General features: G+C 36.9%; 2 protein-coding genes across 3 annotated transcripts; one reads left to right on the forward strand and one right to left on the reverse strand.

The window, feature by feature from the left end:
- Positions 1 to 2,914: 2,914 nt before the first annotated feature.
- LOC146169264 (uncharacterized) lies at positions 2,915 to 6,747 on the reverse strand. 2 transcript variants are annotated; one of them, XM_083388990.1, is made up of 3 exons: positions 3,948 to 6,747; positions 3,577 to 3,683; positions 2,915 to 3,467 (listed from the first exon to the last, which is right to left on the reverse strand). In XM_083388990.1, the coding sequence occupies exons 1-3, from the start codon at positions 6,725 to 6,727 to the stop codon at positions 3,229 to 3,231; spliced, it is 3,126 nt and encodes a 1,041-aa protein (XP_083245116.1). In that variant the 5' UTR covers positions 6,728 to 6,747; the 3' UTR covers positions 2,915 to 3,228. The 2 variants fall into 2 exon arrangements, with proteins under 2 accessions (XP_083245116.1, XP_083245115.1); XM_083388989.1 differs by having other exon boundaries at positions 3,577 to 6,747.
- Positions 6,748 to 8,738: 1,991 nt separating this feature from the next.
- LOC146169265 (uncharacterized) lies at positions 8,739 to 12,941 on the forward strand. Its single transcript, XM_083388922.1, has 7 exons — positions 8,739 to 9,073; positions 9,728 to 9,915; positions 10,096 to 10,490; positions 10,647 to 10,759; positions 11,133 to 11,345; positions 11,512 to 11,781; positions 12,230 to 12,941. The coding sequence occupies exons 1-7, from the start codon at positions 8,852 to 8,854 to the stop codon at positions 12,545 to 12,547; spliced, it is 1,719 nt and encodes a 572-aa protein (XP_083245048.1). The 5' UTR covers positions 8,739 to 8,851; the 3' UTR covers positions 12,548 to 12,941.
- The last annotated feature ends 654 nt before the right edge of the window (positions 12,942 to 13,595 follow it).

The following is a 13,595-nucleotide window of genomic DNA, read 5'->3' on the forward strand; positions in this document are numbered from 1 at the left end:
AACTGTCAAGTCATCATTTCAGCGACTGGTTTGTTTTGTTAGTAAAGCAAAGTCACAAGGCCGAAAGAGGTTGAACGGAATCACTCATCCATGTCCATAATGAATACGCAACTAACGGCATATGACAATTTAAAACGCCCATTGTGTTAAAGGCGACGTTATTGCCAATATTTAATTGTCTTTCTAATAAATAAACAGGTTTGTCTATGTTAGATCAGTGCATCTTCTTTTTAAGTTCTGTTCACCAATACCATTGTAGAAAGCTAGCTCAATTTCCCCAAGTGATCAACCAACATAAGCGCAAAAAACATAGGTCTTGTACGAAGAGGGCATGATCGCTAATGTTCACTGCAGGCCGACTGCATTCTATATACATCCCGAAAGAATCCCGCCAAACGCTTTGTGTTGACGAAAATTCTGCGATATATATGCCAAAAAGGCGCTGGTCTATAATCCTACTGTATCGACTCTTTGCCTCTACCTTGCGGTAACTTTATCTGCCAAACGATATTCCTGTGGTATTCTATATATCGCCGTCTTTTTGTGTCTGCTTATATGCTCTGTATCTACTGTCTTCAAATGAGACCGCTTTGACTAGACCTAATTTTCACTGGTCTTACTTGCGTCCCCTCTACTCTACCTTCTGCGATAAAATAAACAATAAAAGCTATAATAGCACTTCGTATTCTGCTATCTACATTTATGATATGCCTTGCTGTTTATGTACATTATCGAAACCAGTCGTTTTTTTTCATTGTAACACGGCGATATATCGAAAGCCAAGTGTCACTGGCGTCGTTTTGGGTAAGTAAGCTATTACACGCTAAAGAACTTTGGCGGGAAGAAGCTGGAATGCAATACAGGGCTTCCAGTGCTATAGGTTTATTCTCCTAGATCTATTTTTTTGAAATTTATCTAATTCTAGGTTTCCGTGCTCTCAGTTAGGTTTAATAACAGGCGCTCACGAAAACGTTCATGCACGTATATAGGGTATATACTAAAAATAGAAAGTTTAGTAAATAGAAATTCAAGATAATTTCAGAGTAGTTTGCTAGCCGCAAGTATGCAGCATTTCAGCGTAAAAAATATTCTTTTTTCTAAAGTAATCCGAAAATATTGTCATCACTGTTTGATAATTCAACGTTTTTAAAAAAATATGCATACAAGTCTTGACTTCGCGACCATTTGATTAAGGTCAAGCAAAACTATGTCCAACGTAAAAAAACGTAATCCGTTTAAAAACTGCTTTATGTTAAAACCGCTGCAATAAACGCGATCATCGCCGAAATAAATTGATTTTTACGGCCACGCGGATAATTGTGCTAACTATGTTTGGAAATTTTTTGCGCAATAAGACCAAAATAGGAATAATACCTAATAATCGTAATAACGTCTAATTAGGAGTAGGCTAAGTCTTGAACAGGCAGTCGAACCGGAACCGAACCGGAACTTTATGAACCGGTTTTGGGTCAATTTTTTCCGAACCGTAACCAAACCTGAACCGGTTTTTGTAAGATCATAAGGAGCCGAACCGGAACTGAACCGAATATTTTAAAAGTCCCTGAACCTTAACCCGAACATGTAAATATAACGGTTCGCTCCAGCATGACGTCACAACTTTATATTTTACATTAACTTACGCCATGTTTGAAATTTTATGAAAAAAATGTAAATATTGAATAAATAAAACGTTGATTTTTTTATTTTCAAGTTATTTCTATAATAAGTTGCTGTTTATTTAATACGACACGTAACTTAGATTAAATTACTTACAATTAAAAGATTATTCTCTACATTTGTCGACCTACGTTTTAAGATTTAACGCAAATTATATTGTATCCGAACCGGAACTTTATGAACCGGTTTTGAAATAACGATGGTTGAACCGGAGCTGAACCGGAACTTTTAAAATGCTCGAAACCGAAACCGAAACCGGATTCCGAAAAAATCCTTAAACCCGAAGCGAACCTGAACCGGAAAAGTCAAACGGATCGACTCCCTGGTCTTGAACCCGTCGAAAAAAATACCTAAATTGACAAAAAAGGGCTTATACAATCGAAGCTTATAATTCCACACCAACTCTTCGTATAATTCTTATCCTAACCCCACCCATTATCCAAGGTAAGGTCAGCGCGGGGGATTTATTGGAGTATCACGCTCGGCCGCGCATTTTATGTAAAATCAGCGCAAAATGCGGCCAGCCGCAAAAAATCGCTCAAACGCGCAAAACCTAAGGTTTTTCAGCATAGTACGATAGCCTACTCCATTTTCAGCTATACAGATTTTACAAATACTGTTATTACAGCTGCGCAAATTTGGGTGGAAAGGTTATTACAGCCGCGCAATTTCAAGCTGCAAAATCGTTTCACCCGCGTAAATTCCAAAATTTCCAATCTGGCCTTTTAATCCAAACAGGGTCAAATAATTCTTTTTTAAAACAGCAGTGCCCCAGCGGCTCTCCTTTTCGTTGATGGCGTTGTTTTGTCCATTTAGGCCGTTTTCCGAAGAAGTTAGAACTTCCTGACAGTTTTATTCATACGATTTTATGTCTTATCGTAAATATTACTACTACGTGTGTGGCTTCGTTGCGTGGTTGGTCTTACTGTTATGTTAATACAGATTATATTCTGCATTAAATATTGCTTTGTAGGTCTGACTGTGTGTTCATTTTTGGTGCTGTTTAAGATCCAACGCTTACAGACAGGGAAGTCGCTGAAGTCTCGCGCGCTCGTGGAAAAAAGGGCGTAAAACAGATGTTGCCTCCTTTTGTTCGGTAAGCGATTGACTCCAAGTCACAGGCAAGTTCATTGAAGCACTCCAGAAGCAAAAACCTGGACTGAACGACTAAGTTAGCTCCTCATTTATATATAGATTACAGACAGTTGTATTAAAATAAATCTAAAACAGTGTGCTATGTGTAGTTATTACAACGGCAATAAGTGCAAGAAAATAAGCTGTGATTATGCACAATAATAATAATACAACATTTGCAGTATAAATACAAAATATAAATGAAACCCAAATCTATAAATATGAACTGTAAAGTATAAAAAATAAAAATTATAAACATAAAAAAATACATATAAAACAGTTACAAGTAAATCCATTTGCTGAAAATACAGACATAATTGAATGGAAAAAATACACATAAACAGTGTTTACTCTAAACAAAACCAGTTTAAAGATTAACTTACAAAAAAGCACTGAAGTAAAATCTAAAGTTTTGTTTCAGATTTTCTGAAAATTTGAGGCAATAAAATCAACCCAATCTTTTTCTTCATCATTTAGGTGGGCATTTTCCTGCATATCACATCGGTTTTTTATGAAGCACCTTATGGTCTGTCTATTCAAAGTCATGAAACAGTGCATTAAAAGACCTTCCCAGTCAACTTTCAAATTTGCAATTGCAGAATGATTAAATTGAATAGACAGTTCCAGACCGGGACCCTGAGAACTGGAACAACTTTCTAGAAAACAAATAAATATAAAAACATTTTTAGTTTTGTCCAACTCGATTATCATAGACTTTTAATTACTTAGCATAGTACTACAATATAATGGGAAAATTCCACTAACCTTTAGGCATGTTTAAATTGATATTCCATTGGTGAGCAATGTGTTCATAGTTTAGAGACAGCAATTCACCCAGGCCACTGACAGAATCCTTGCTGATGTCATAGAAGCTAAAATCAAAATCTGGTTTAAGTTTTTCAAAAGAGTCTTGAACTAAGTTCTTTGATGCAGAAATGTCAAGTAAGGTTTGCTTAAATGAAGTTATTGCGTCTGATATACAGATTCCAGCTATAGTGTATTCATCATTGATCATTCTTTCAAATTGGTTGATATTGATCAGTAAGTTTGCTAGGTGAGTGAGTTCATCTCCAATATTATCAGCAATTTCAACATTCATCTGGTCTGACCAATACTTAAAATCTAACATAGCTGACCTGGCAAAATGAAGAAGAAAATGTGCAAAATATGAATTGCACTGCAGTGCCTGGCTTTCCTCAGAAGACGCAATTAACTCCTTTGCACTAATAAAGAACTGAATCAGATTCATTGGTATAATGTATGCCATTGCTTGAAGAGACTTCAAAACCATACATAACCCAATATGCTGAAGAGCCCCTTTGTCATCAACCTGGCTGTTGGGAATCATTGATCTAAACTCCGGTGGCAATTCAAGAATAATAGCATGTCCCAAACTGGTCCATGCATGAGAAGTCAAGAACTCAAAAAAAGATTTTAATGCATAGATGATAGGAGACTGCAATTCCTGTTTAAGGTAACTTTGCCAAGGCAGCAAATCCTGATTGTAATCATGATTTAAAAAAGACAGGTCACTAAAGGATGAAACTGTGTATGAATGGCTGGATTTCACACATTCAAGTAGAACAGTGGGAAGAATAGGCGTGTGCGATATAATTTCTAATAATTTCTTTTGGAGAAAACAAATGTTCTCAGTTTTCAATTTAATTTTTCCAGATACTAACTGCTGAATAAAGAAACCTCCTCTATTTAAGAGGACATGCATTGTTGTAGACGGTAAATCATCTTTGTGATACTTCATGCTTTTTATACACATTAGAGTTTCAATTTTGTCTGAAAGTGAGTTTATTGTTCCATCCCACTCATAGGGAAAGAAACTGGGGTTTAACTGAGACATCCACTGTATACCTTTCATTCTTCCTAAGTCATCCACGTCATATTGCTCTACTGTATTGTAAAGTTCCTCAAGAGGTGCAGATAAAAACAGACCACTTAAGAACAAATCTCTTAAAGCAGCATGTATCTTCATAAACTTTTTATTTGGTTTAATGTAGAAGTCACTACTTGAAATAGGACATAGCTCAGCTGGTTTGGAAGTGAGCAGCCACATGATGTTGTAATAAGAGAGTAACAAACAATACACATCCTGCCAAATTTGCTTGCTGCGGTTGTATGATGGCTTACAATTGCAATATCGATCAGAAAGAACACTGACTGAATCACAAACAACTTGAAGCATGATATCCCTTACAAGGTGAGATTGTAGTTTTAAGCACAGATCATCAGCTAAACCCACAAGGTAGTTGTTCCACAGTTCAATGGAAAATGAACAGCGCTCACCCTCTGAAAAGGCTCGCAGATCAGCCCAATGATGGCTGTCAGCATCATGGAGCACTTGGGTACATATTTTTGATTTGTGGTATTGTATTACAGTTTCAAGCACCTGGTTATAAAGAGAACTGTAAAGCTGCAAAACTCCATGAAAGGGAAGGCGGTTGTCTCGTTGCATCTGCGTTGCACAGTAGCTGAGAACATTTACTATGTCACTTACCGAAGCAAGAACGGAGACAAGGCCGTCTGGAGGAACTCTTTCCGGCACATCCTCAATAACAGTGGTTAAAAATAGTTTAAATTTTTTTAAACTTTGGTTTACTGAATCCAAGAAGTCAGACTGAAGCTTCACCATATGTTTATTTTGTGCACCCAAAACTGCAAAGGGAAGTAAGTTTATGATTTGACTTAAAGTAACATTAATGCATTTTATAGACATCAATGGATTACAGAACAGTGAAAGTGTACTTGAAGCAGAAGCAGTCATTTTAAAGTCATGTGAGGTCTTATACAGTTCTCTAGCCTCCTCTAATTCTGCCTGGGTGACTTCCTGCAAAAAATGGCCACAGCTTGCTGACAAAAAAGGAACAATATCTCTTAAAGCTTCATACCAACTCCATTGCCTAATAGAGGAAGGTGATCGCTGTACTGATGAGTGCTGACTTGATTGTATAAGATCAGGGAGGTTGAATGGTGGGCGTTTTAAAACACTTTTCTTGTGCTTTCCGCCACTTCCGTATTCAAGAATACAGAGGGTTTCTGAGTTGCTGAGATGGTTTTCAATATTTAAGAAGCAACCAATGATTTCAGAAAAATCTGCAAGCTGAGAACTGGCCAAGAACGTATCATCGTGACTTATTGCAGAGGAAAAATGCTCCACCTTTTTATCAGTTAAGTGAGATGATTTGGCTTTAATATATTGGTTGCGAAGGTGTGCAATAGAGTCACAAACAGAGAGCAAGCCAATCGACATTTTCTCCAGCATTGTGTCCAAAATGAACTCTCTCATAAGGGAAAGTTCTTTGAACACTTTTGCTGATGATAAGATCAGGACAACGTCCTCTATAAGAATTTTTACTTCAAGTGACAGTTGGATGAAGTCTTTTTTAGTTTGTGGAAAGTCAGAAATGAGATTGGCGTCATAGGTCAGACGTAGTTGTCGGATGTAATCCATGTGTCTGGACACAACACTCCTAAACCGTTCCTCAGCATGCTTTTCACCGACAAGAACCTGAATTCTTTGTATGCAGTTACTAACTAAATGAAGCATTTTATTACCCAGGCTTAATGGTGTTCCAAGACCTGTAACATCATCATTTCGGACAGCCACACTTTTCGAGAAAATGTCGGTGATGGTCCCAACATAATGATTTGCTAAAATCCAAGTTATTGATTTCATAAAGTTTATTGTCTGTTGGTGTTCCTGGCCATCGCCACTACCATTGTTAAATTGAACTTGACTGTCTGCATGTGAAAATTCATGATCAAAGGGCAGATATTTTCCAATATATGGAGAAAGGTGCATCAGAATACAGAAAACTTCATCATGGACATTTGCATGCTCGTTTAGGGCCTGAAGAAGGATTTTGGTCGTCGCCAAAATATTATTGTCTATTTCATTATCCATACTTTTCTATTTTCCGTACAGAAAAAGTTCTGTGAAAAAAGAAAAATCAAGGATTTAAACTTTTAAATTTTAAAGTAGGCATAAAGTGATAGTTAAATTAAGTTTGCAAAGCAGGTCTATTGAAAACTTTTCCTGTTTAACAGCAGCATGCCTTTTGCTTTTTTATACAGATTACCAATTAAAAAAGGGCAAAAAACGAATTGTAATTTAACATCTTGTACAGCCAAACCCAAACTTTCTTGTTTAAAAATGCCCAGTCATCATACAGGAAAACAATTCAGACTTTAAAAAATATTGTACAATTGAAAAGACCAAAATCGGATCACTCGCAATCGCTTCTTAAAGTCGGATCGCTGGCGATCGCTTTTTTTTTTTTAATAATTTGAAAACAACACAATACAACAAATAACGGCACTTTCAAATCACATAACTTCAGTTGGACATGATATAATTTAAAGACTTGAAAAAACATTTTTTCGTTATAATAAGTAAATCGATTCAAAGACTTAGTGGCAACCATGTCATAATGTGATATAACTGTATAACATTTAAGTATATACATTTGAAAAAAATGGGTCATACACTTGTAGGCTGGCCAGATTGGAAACTTTAGATTTTGCGCGGGGGAAACAAATTTGCAGCTTGAAATTACGCAGCTGTAATGACATTTCCGCCCAAATTTGCGCTGCTGTAATGTTATTTGCAAATTTTGCACGGCTGAAAATGGAGTACTATACTGAAAACCAGTAGCTTTTAATTTACAATACAAGCAAAGTAAACAATCGAGTCTTATAAGCGGCAGCAAAAAAAGCTTTAGCGTTTGGTGCATTTTAGGTTATGAGAATCCGGGGGTTAAGCATTTATTATAAAGTAATATATATAATAATACGGCGCTCTTTCACTATTGTATGTGAAAAGTTATGCAAAAAAAAATTAATAATACCGCATACCACAACACATATTGTTTGGGTTAGGGTGCAGGTTAGCGTTTGGTTGAGGGTGGGTCATTATTAATAATAAACATAATATTACTTGACCCACCCTCACCCAAACAATATGCGTTGTGGTATGCGGTATTATTTAGTTTCGTTTTTTGCATAACTTTTCACGTACATAAGTGAAAGAGCGCCCAAAATTTTGACGTGTGCCGGTGTGCAATTGTGTTTTTTGCACATCTGAGTCTAATAATCCTACCACAATTTAACATTTTTGAAATTTTCAAGTGTAATATAGTAATTGACGTGTGCACACTATTTGCTTTGACAATATCTTGATTGTGCACATTTCACTACAAAGTGCAAACTGGTATACTGGCAGATGTTCAAAATAAAGTAAAGGTAAAACAATATGCGAAGTGCGAGAGGTGTTTTAGTTATGGCATTTTTCAAACAAGAGTTGTATTTCGATTTTTATACTGTCATAATGAGTCTTACAAATAAGTAATCAGTGCCATTAAAATATTTTTGGTAAGTTGTTTGAAATTGAAACGTCTACTAGTTTTTGGAATGTTATTTCTAAACTACGATTATATCATTCTACACTTACCATATTATTACGTTTTAATATAAGCTCAAAATCCCCTAAACAAAGACAAGTAGATAAACTATTGGATTATTTATCTTTGAATCAATTATATTGTAATAAAGTTATATTCTAAATAAAAAAATGAATGTGATACCATATATAGACAAAGGTGTTAATTAAAAAGGCATATTAACGCAAATGAAGGTTAGACCTAAAATAAAAAACGTTAATTTAAAAAAAAATGCATTTTCGAGTAAACCATATTTTGCGCTATTTTTTGGTAGTTTGTATCACGGAAAAATGGTGGCGGTAGTACACCAACTTGAAAGTTCAGTAGTTACCTTGCCATCGTTACTACATATAAGACTGATCATAAAGATTGCATCATTGCTCGCGTGACGTCAAAAGTGCTTCGCTGGAGCTTCAACGCAACTCGTCACATGATTATTGCCTTTTTTCTTTTTCAAATACAGTACTTTGGGCAACGTCAGCATTAGAAAATTTTGCACTCCTAAAATTTGAGTTACAATTTCTAGGATTTTATTTGGACACAAAGAATATTTTCAGGGTATTGTTTTACAACCAAGTTAGCATTTTAAAATGGCTAACGTAGAAGATATTAACTCCTACCTGGGAATTTTTGACTGCGATACGAGCATGAACGATTTCATGGACGACACAGTGGACTTATTTTCACGGCTTCCGAACGATCCAATTGCCGGAAAAACAACATCTGGGGAATACGATTTCATTGACGAATTTCTTAACATGGATGCAGACTCAAATGGAGGCATTTTTGTTGACCCAGTTATTGCTGTAGAGGTAAGACTTAAAACAAAATATTGTTGTTTAAACGGATAACACAATTATGAGCGTGGTCTACAATCCCACCACCTTTTTTACAGTAACGAAGCGAGCGGTCAAAATTGAAATTCCAAGGTAGAATAAATAAATGAGAATAAGTATAATAATAATACTTGACCCATCCGAATTCAAACTGTATTATATTTCATATCTCAACCCAAATAATGTTAGCAATATAAACCCCGGATGACTGTGTAGGATTCTTTTCATCGGCTAAATTGTTTAGTTAGCAATGCAATTTAGTTTGTTTTAGAGTTCCTTATACAAACTTCGGCGCTCTTTCACTATTGTACGTGAAAAGTTATACCGCATACCACAACGCATATTGTTTGGGTGAGGGTGGGTCAAGTAATATTATGTTCATTATTAATAATAACTTGACCCACCCTCAACCAAACTCTAATCCACACCCTAACCCAAACAATATATATGTGTTGTGGTATGCTGCATTTAAAGAAAAAAAATTTTTTATTAATTTTTACGTACAATAGTGAAAGAGCGCCCAAACTTCTCAGAAGATAAACTGGTTTAAAAATTTAAATAAGCAACAAATTTTATTATTATAATTATGACATGAGTTTTGACTATTCTTTATACATTTTTATTTTCCAGAACTTTAATCCAGCACCAAACAAGAGTCAAAAAGTACAGGCAATTAAGGCTGACCATGACTATGCCTGCAACACAGAAAATCACACTCAAGTTACTGAGAAACTTCCAGAGACAAATATCTATGAAAGCGAATTAACTGGGCAATCACCCTGTGACCTCAGCGATAGTGGAATCTCTTCTGTTTCTGGGTAAGCATATTGCCATTTTGTAAACCAAAGAATAAATATGACTTCAATTGTTGTTTACACTATAAACATCTGCCTTCAAAGTCCTTCGATAAACGTGTATTGAGCTTAAACTTTACGATCTGTACATTTTTTGTTGACCAATGTATTGTGTTGTAGATAATAAGAGTGTTTTACCCTTAGGTCACCACAATCAGACAGATTTGACCTGCAATCGCCCCCTAATTTCCAAGTGCAACCGTCGGCTTTCGATACACCCAGTCCGCAGAACAACGCCTCCCAAATCCGCCAAAAAGACATGGTGTTTGATTTCTCCGATGTGGATTTCAGCAACATTCTGAGCAGTCCACTGCCAGAGCAACAGCAAGAACCACAACAGTACGACCAAAAGCAGCAAGTGGCCTTTGACATTGACAGTGTTCTCGATGATGACACCTTATTCCAGATCAAATCCTTTGATTGCGACACACATTCCACTTCTTCTTCAGGCGAGGAGAGCATCAGAGACACTAAAAGACACAAATCTCATTCAACTATCATTTCCGGATTGCCCAATTTTACTCCACTTATTCTCAATGGTAAGCATAACATTTTCTACAATCAAACTTCTTTTGATAGATTATATTGGAGTTTTCACTACCTTATTTCAGAACTACATTTTGATCAATTGATTGTTAATAACTGTTAAAACTGTGTTATTGCAAGCTGTTTATATAAATATGTGTTTTTATTAGATGAAGAAAAGCGCTTACTTTCGGAGGAAGGAGTTAACCTTCCAACTGATCTTCCACTTACAAAGTATGAAGAGAGAGTGCTAAAGAAAGTCCGGAGGAAAATCAGAAATAAAGTAATTTTACTAATGATGAAAAAAAATCTTATTGCTTGGCAATAAAAACTTTTTTATTGTGAAATTAACTTGTATATAAATATATGTTTGAAAACACCTTAAAATTTTATAACAGTTTTAGGCTGGTTAAAAATTAAATTATATTTGTTTATAAAATTTATTTGTTTGTGTTTCCTCCCAATATGAGTTTTTAAATATGCTATTACATCTTCAGTGGGTAGATAAAGCTGGTACACAACCATATGGCATTAAAAAGTATATACCTCTCAGGAAGCATTTTATATTGCTTCCTGATTGGATAATAAACTTCCTCATCACATAGTGACTCTTCATTCTCATACTATCAAAACTAACATGTAATATTTTATTTTAGAAATCCGCGCTGGCAAGCAGACAAAAAAAGAAGACCTACATTGATGGGTTGGAAGCCAGGGTGAAGCAATGCACAAACCTTAATGAAACCCTGGCCAAAAAAGTCAAGCAACTGGAGAACCAAAACCTCACCTTGATGGAACAACTAAAGAGGGTCCACGACATGGTGAAGCACACCAGCAGTAAAACCACACAGGCCACAACTTGTGTCATGGTAAGTTGTTGTACAGCACGTAAAACCACCTCTAAAGAGAACCGTTGTTTTTAACTTGATCTCTCCTTGATAACTGAAACAGACACACTTCTATATGTATCTAACATGTCATTCAGACTACAAATGCTTATTTTGGACCAAATTGTAACTTTGACCCTTCTTTCAGGTCCTTCTCCTTTCCATCGGGCTGTTTGTTGCTCCCAATTACGGCCCATTCAGTATCGACTCGAAAGAGAAGAAGTTAATTACAGAGCGCACCGCCATACTGGACAACCCAGCCGACAATGTTGGTCACGTAAATCGCAAAGTACTTGGCCACCAGGTTGCCAGCATTGGGCCAGTCGACGAGAACAACGCCGTTAACGACTTCAAGTCACTTCCCAAGCTTGGACGCACTTTCACAACCAGAGATGACCGGACGCTAACGACCATCGACGTAAGTGTTTTTGTTGATTTTTTATAGAGTAAAATACAGTCGGTCTTATTTGCAAGAATGCAATGTGCGGACTGCCTATACGTACTTACTGGTGACTTTTAAGTTGTTGATGCGAGGTTATCTCTCTTATCATTAAAACTATTCAGTCTGCCACCAGTACCACCCCTTGAATTATTTAAAACGTTTGCGAACCTTTACATTTTAACAAAGAACACTTCGTTGTCTGCATCTCAACGCATTTCCTAAACAGCAGTTGCTTTTTACATTAGTTTTGACATTTACATTTTGAAATGCTGAAATGGAACAATTTCTGAAAATGGAACCCTTTTGTAGTCTTTGCTGTTCGTTAAATGTCTTGTCACTTGTGTTTCCCGACAATCCGTGCGGTTACCACTTTAAAGCAGATCTCTTATAACTTCGTCTAACTAACGATCTCTTCCTTGCCCAGGATTTCAGCAACCTGCCCCCGAACGCCGTGAAACTGAACGGCGAAAAGGTCGCCAGCAACGACAGTGTCAAGTCGGTAGAGGACGGCGACCTGAGAGCTGCCCCGCCGGCCACGCAAGAAGATCTGAACAGCAGTGTCCAGCACGACCACACGTACGGCTCGCGGAAGCGCGGCTTTCCTGCGGACGTTGTTCCCCAGGACGAAAACCGCGCCCCTTCTCCGCCCACTCAAAGGAACCCGGTTATCGTTCACGTGCCGTTAAGGCCGGATGTGACGCCGCCTCCGCCTCGGAAGATGCTGCGCCAAGATGACCTGTAAAGGATTTTTTTCGATGCCTTTCCAGGCGAAACTTTGCAGTTGACGTTGACTTTCTCGTTCTCTTCTCTTTTTAATCGTTGTTGAAGCATCGTCGCGCCATTGCAGTTTGCCACTTTCAGTTTCTTCTCTTCTCTGAACCTAACTCGTCTGTAGAACTGCTGCCATCGGCATTTGATTAAAAGCATGATTTTGGCAAAATGAAAAAGTTTTACAGTAATTAGGCTCGTGCTACTGACTATGTCGGTTGCAATCAGAGCCACGCTTTGCTTTTTTTCCGAATTTATATTTTTGCACTGTACACATTTCCGTCAAACCCCTTTTTCTTTCTTATTGTGTTGCGCGAAGTTTCCTCGGATGTTGAGGAGCAATGACCAATAAAATTTATACGAGGTGTTATTTCTTAGTTTCGACTAAACAAATGCCAATTTTACAGTCACGGGGGAATTGCTGGTGTGCGGAAAAATAAAGTTACTGCTATTATTCTTAAAGATTTGCCAAAAAATCTTGACAAATTGAATGTGTGATTAACATGTCTCAGGCGCGGACCACATATTTTTCTGGGTTGCACACCCCTGATTTAGTGTTTGCCACAGCTACAGTCCCGACAATTTTACCAAAACTTAGCTGTATAAACCGTACAACCTCGTTTGTTTACGCCAAAGGAACTCGAGTTGCCAAACAAAGTTTAAAGTCCAGGCCGGGTAGGAGAACAGCAATCAAGCAGCGTGGGCTGAAGCCTAATTCTCGCCCCTTTTAAAAATGACGGCGAGTTGGGAAAAATACTTGTATAATCTATTACGTAATTTTGTCGTGTTGGATTGAATGTACACTTGGGCTAAACTACAACTATGTTGTTAGGGGATCTTTCTATGGATTAGTTACCGTTAATGGGCCTTTTTAAAAAAAGGGATGAAGAAAAGAATAAGTTCAAATACAAATTTTCTAAACGCTGAATGCTTTTGCCGCGCATTTTATCTTTGAGCAAATATCTTGGAAATAGCCTAGTTATTGTAAACTGCATGTTTAAATCTCTTTGCATATTCAAGGA

This window comes from Ascidiella aspersa, chromosome 1, assembly GCF_963924565.1.
Source record: "Ascidiella aspersa chromosome 1, kaAscAspe10.2, whole genome shotgun sequence".
Taxonomy (NCBI): Eukaryota; Metazoa; Chordata; class Ascidiacea; order Phlebobranchia; family Ascidiidae; genus Ascidiella; species Ascidiella aspersa.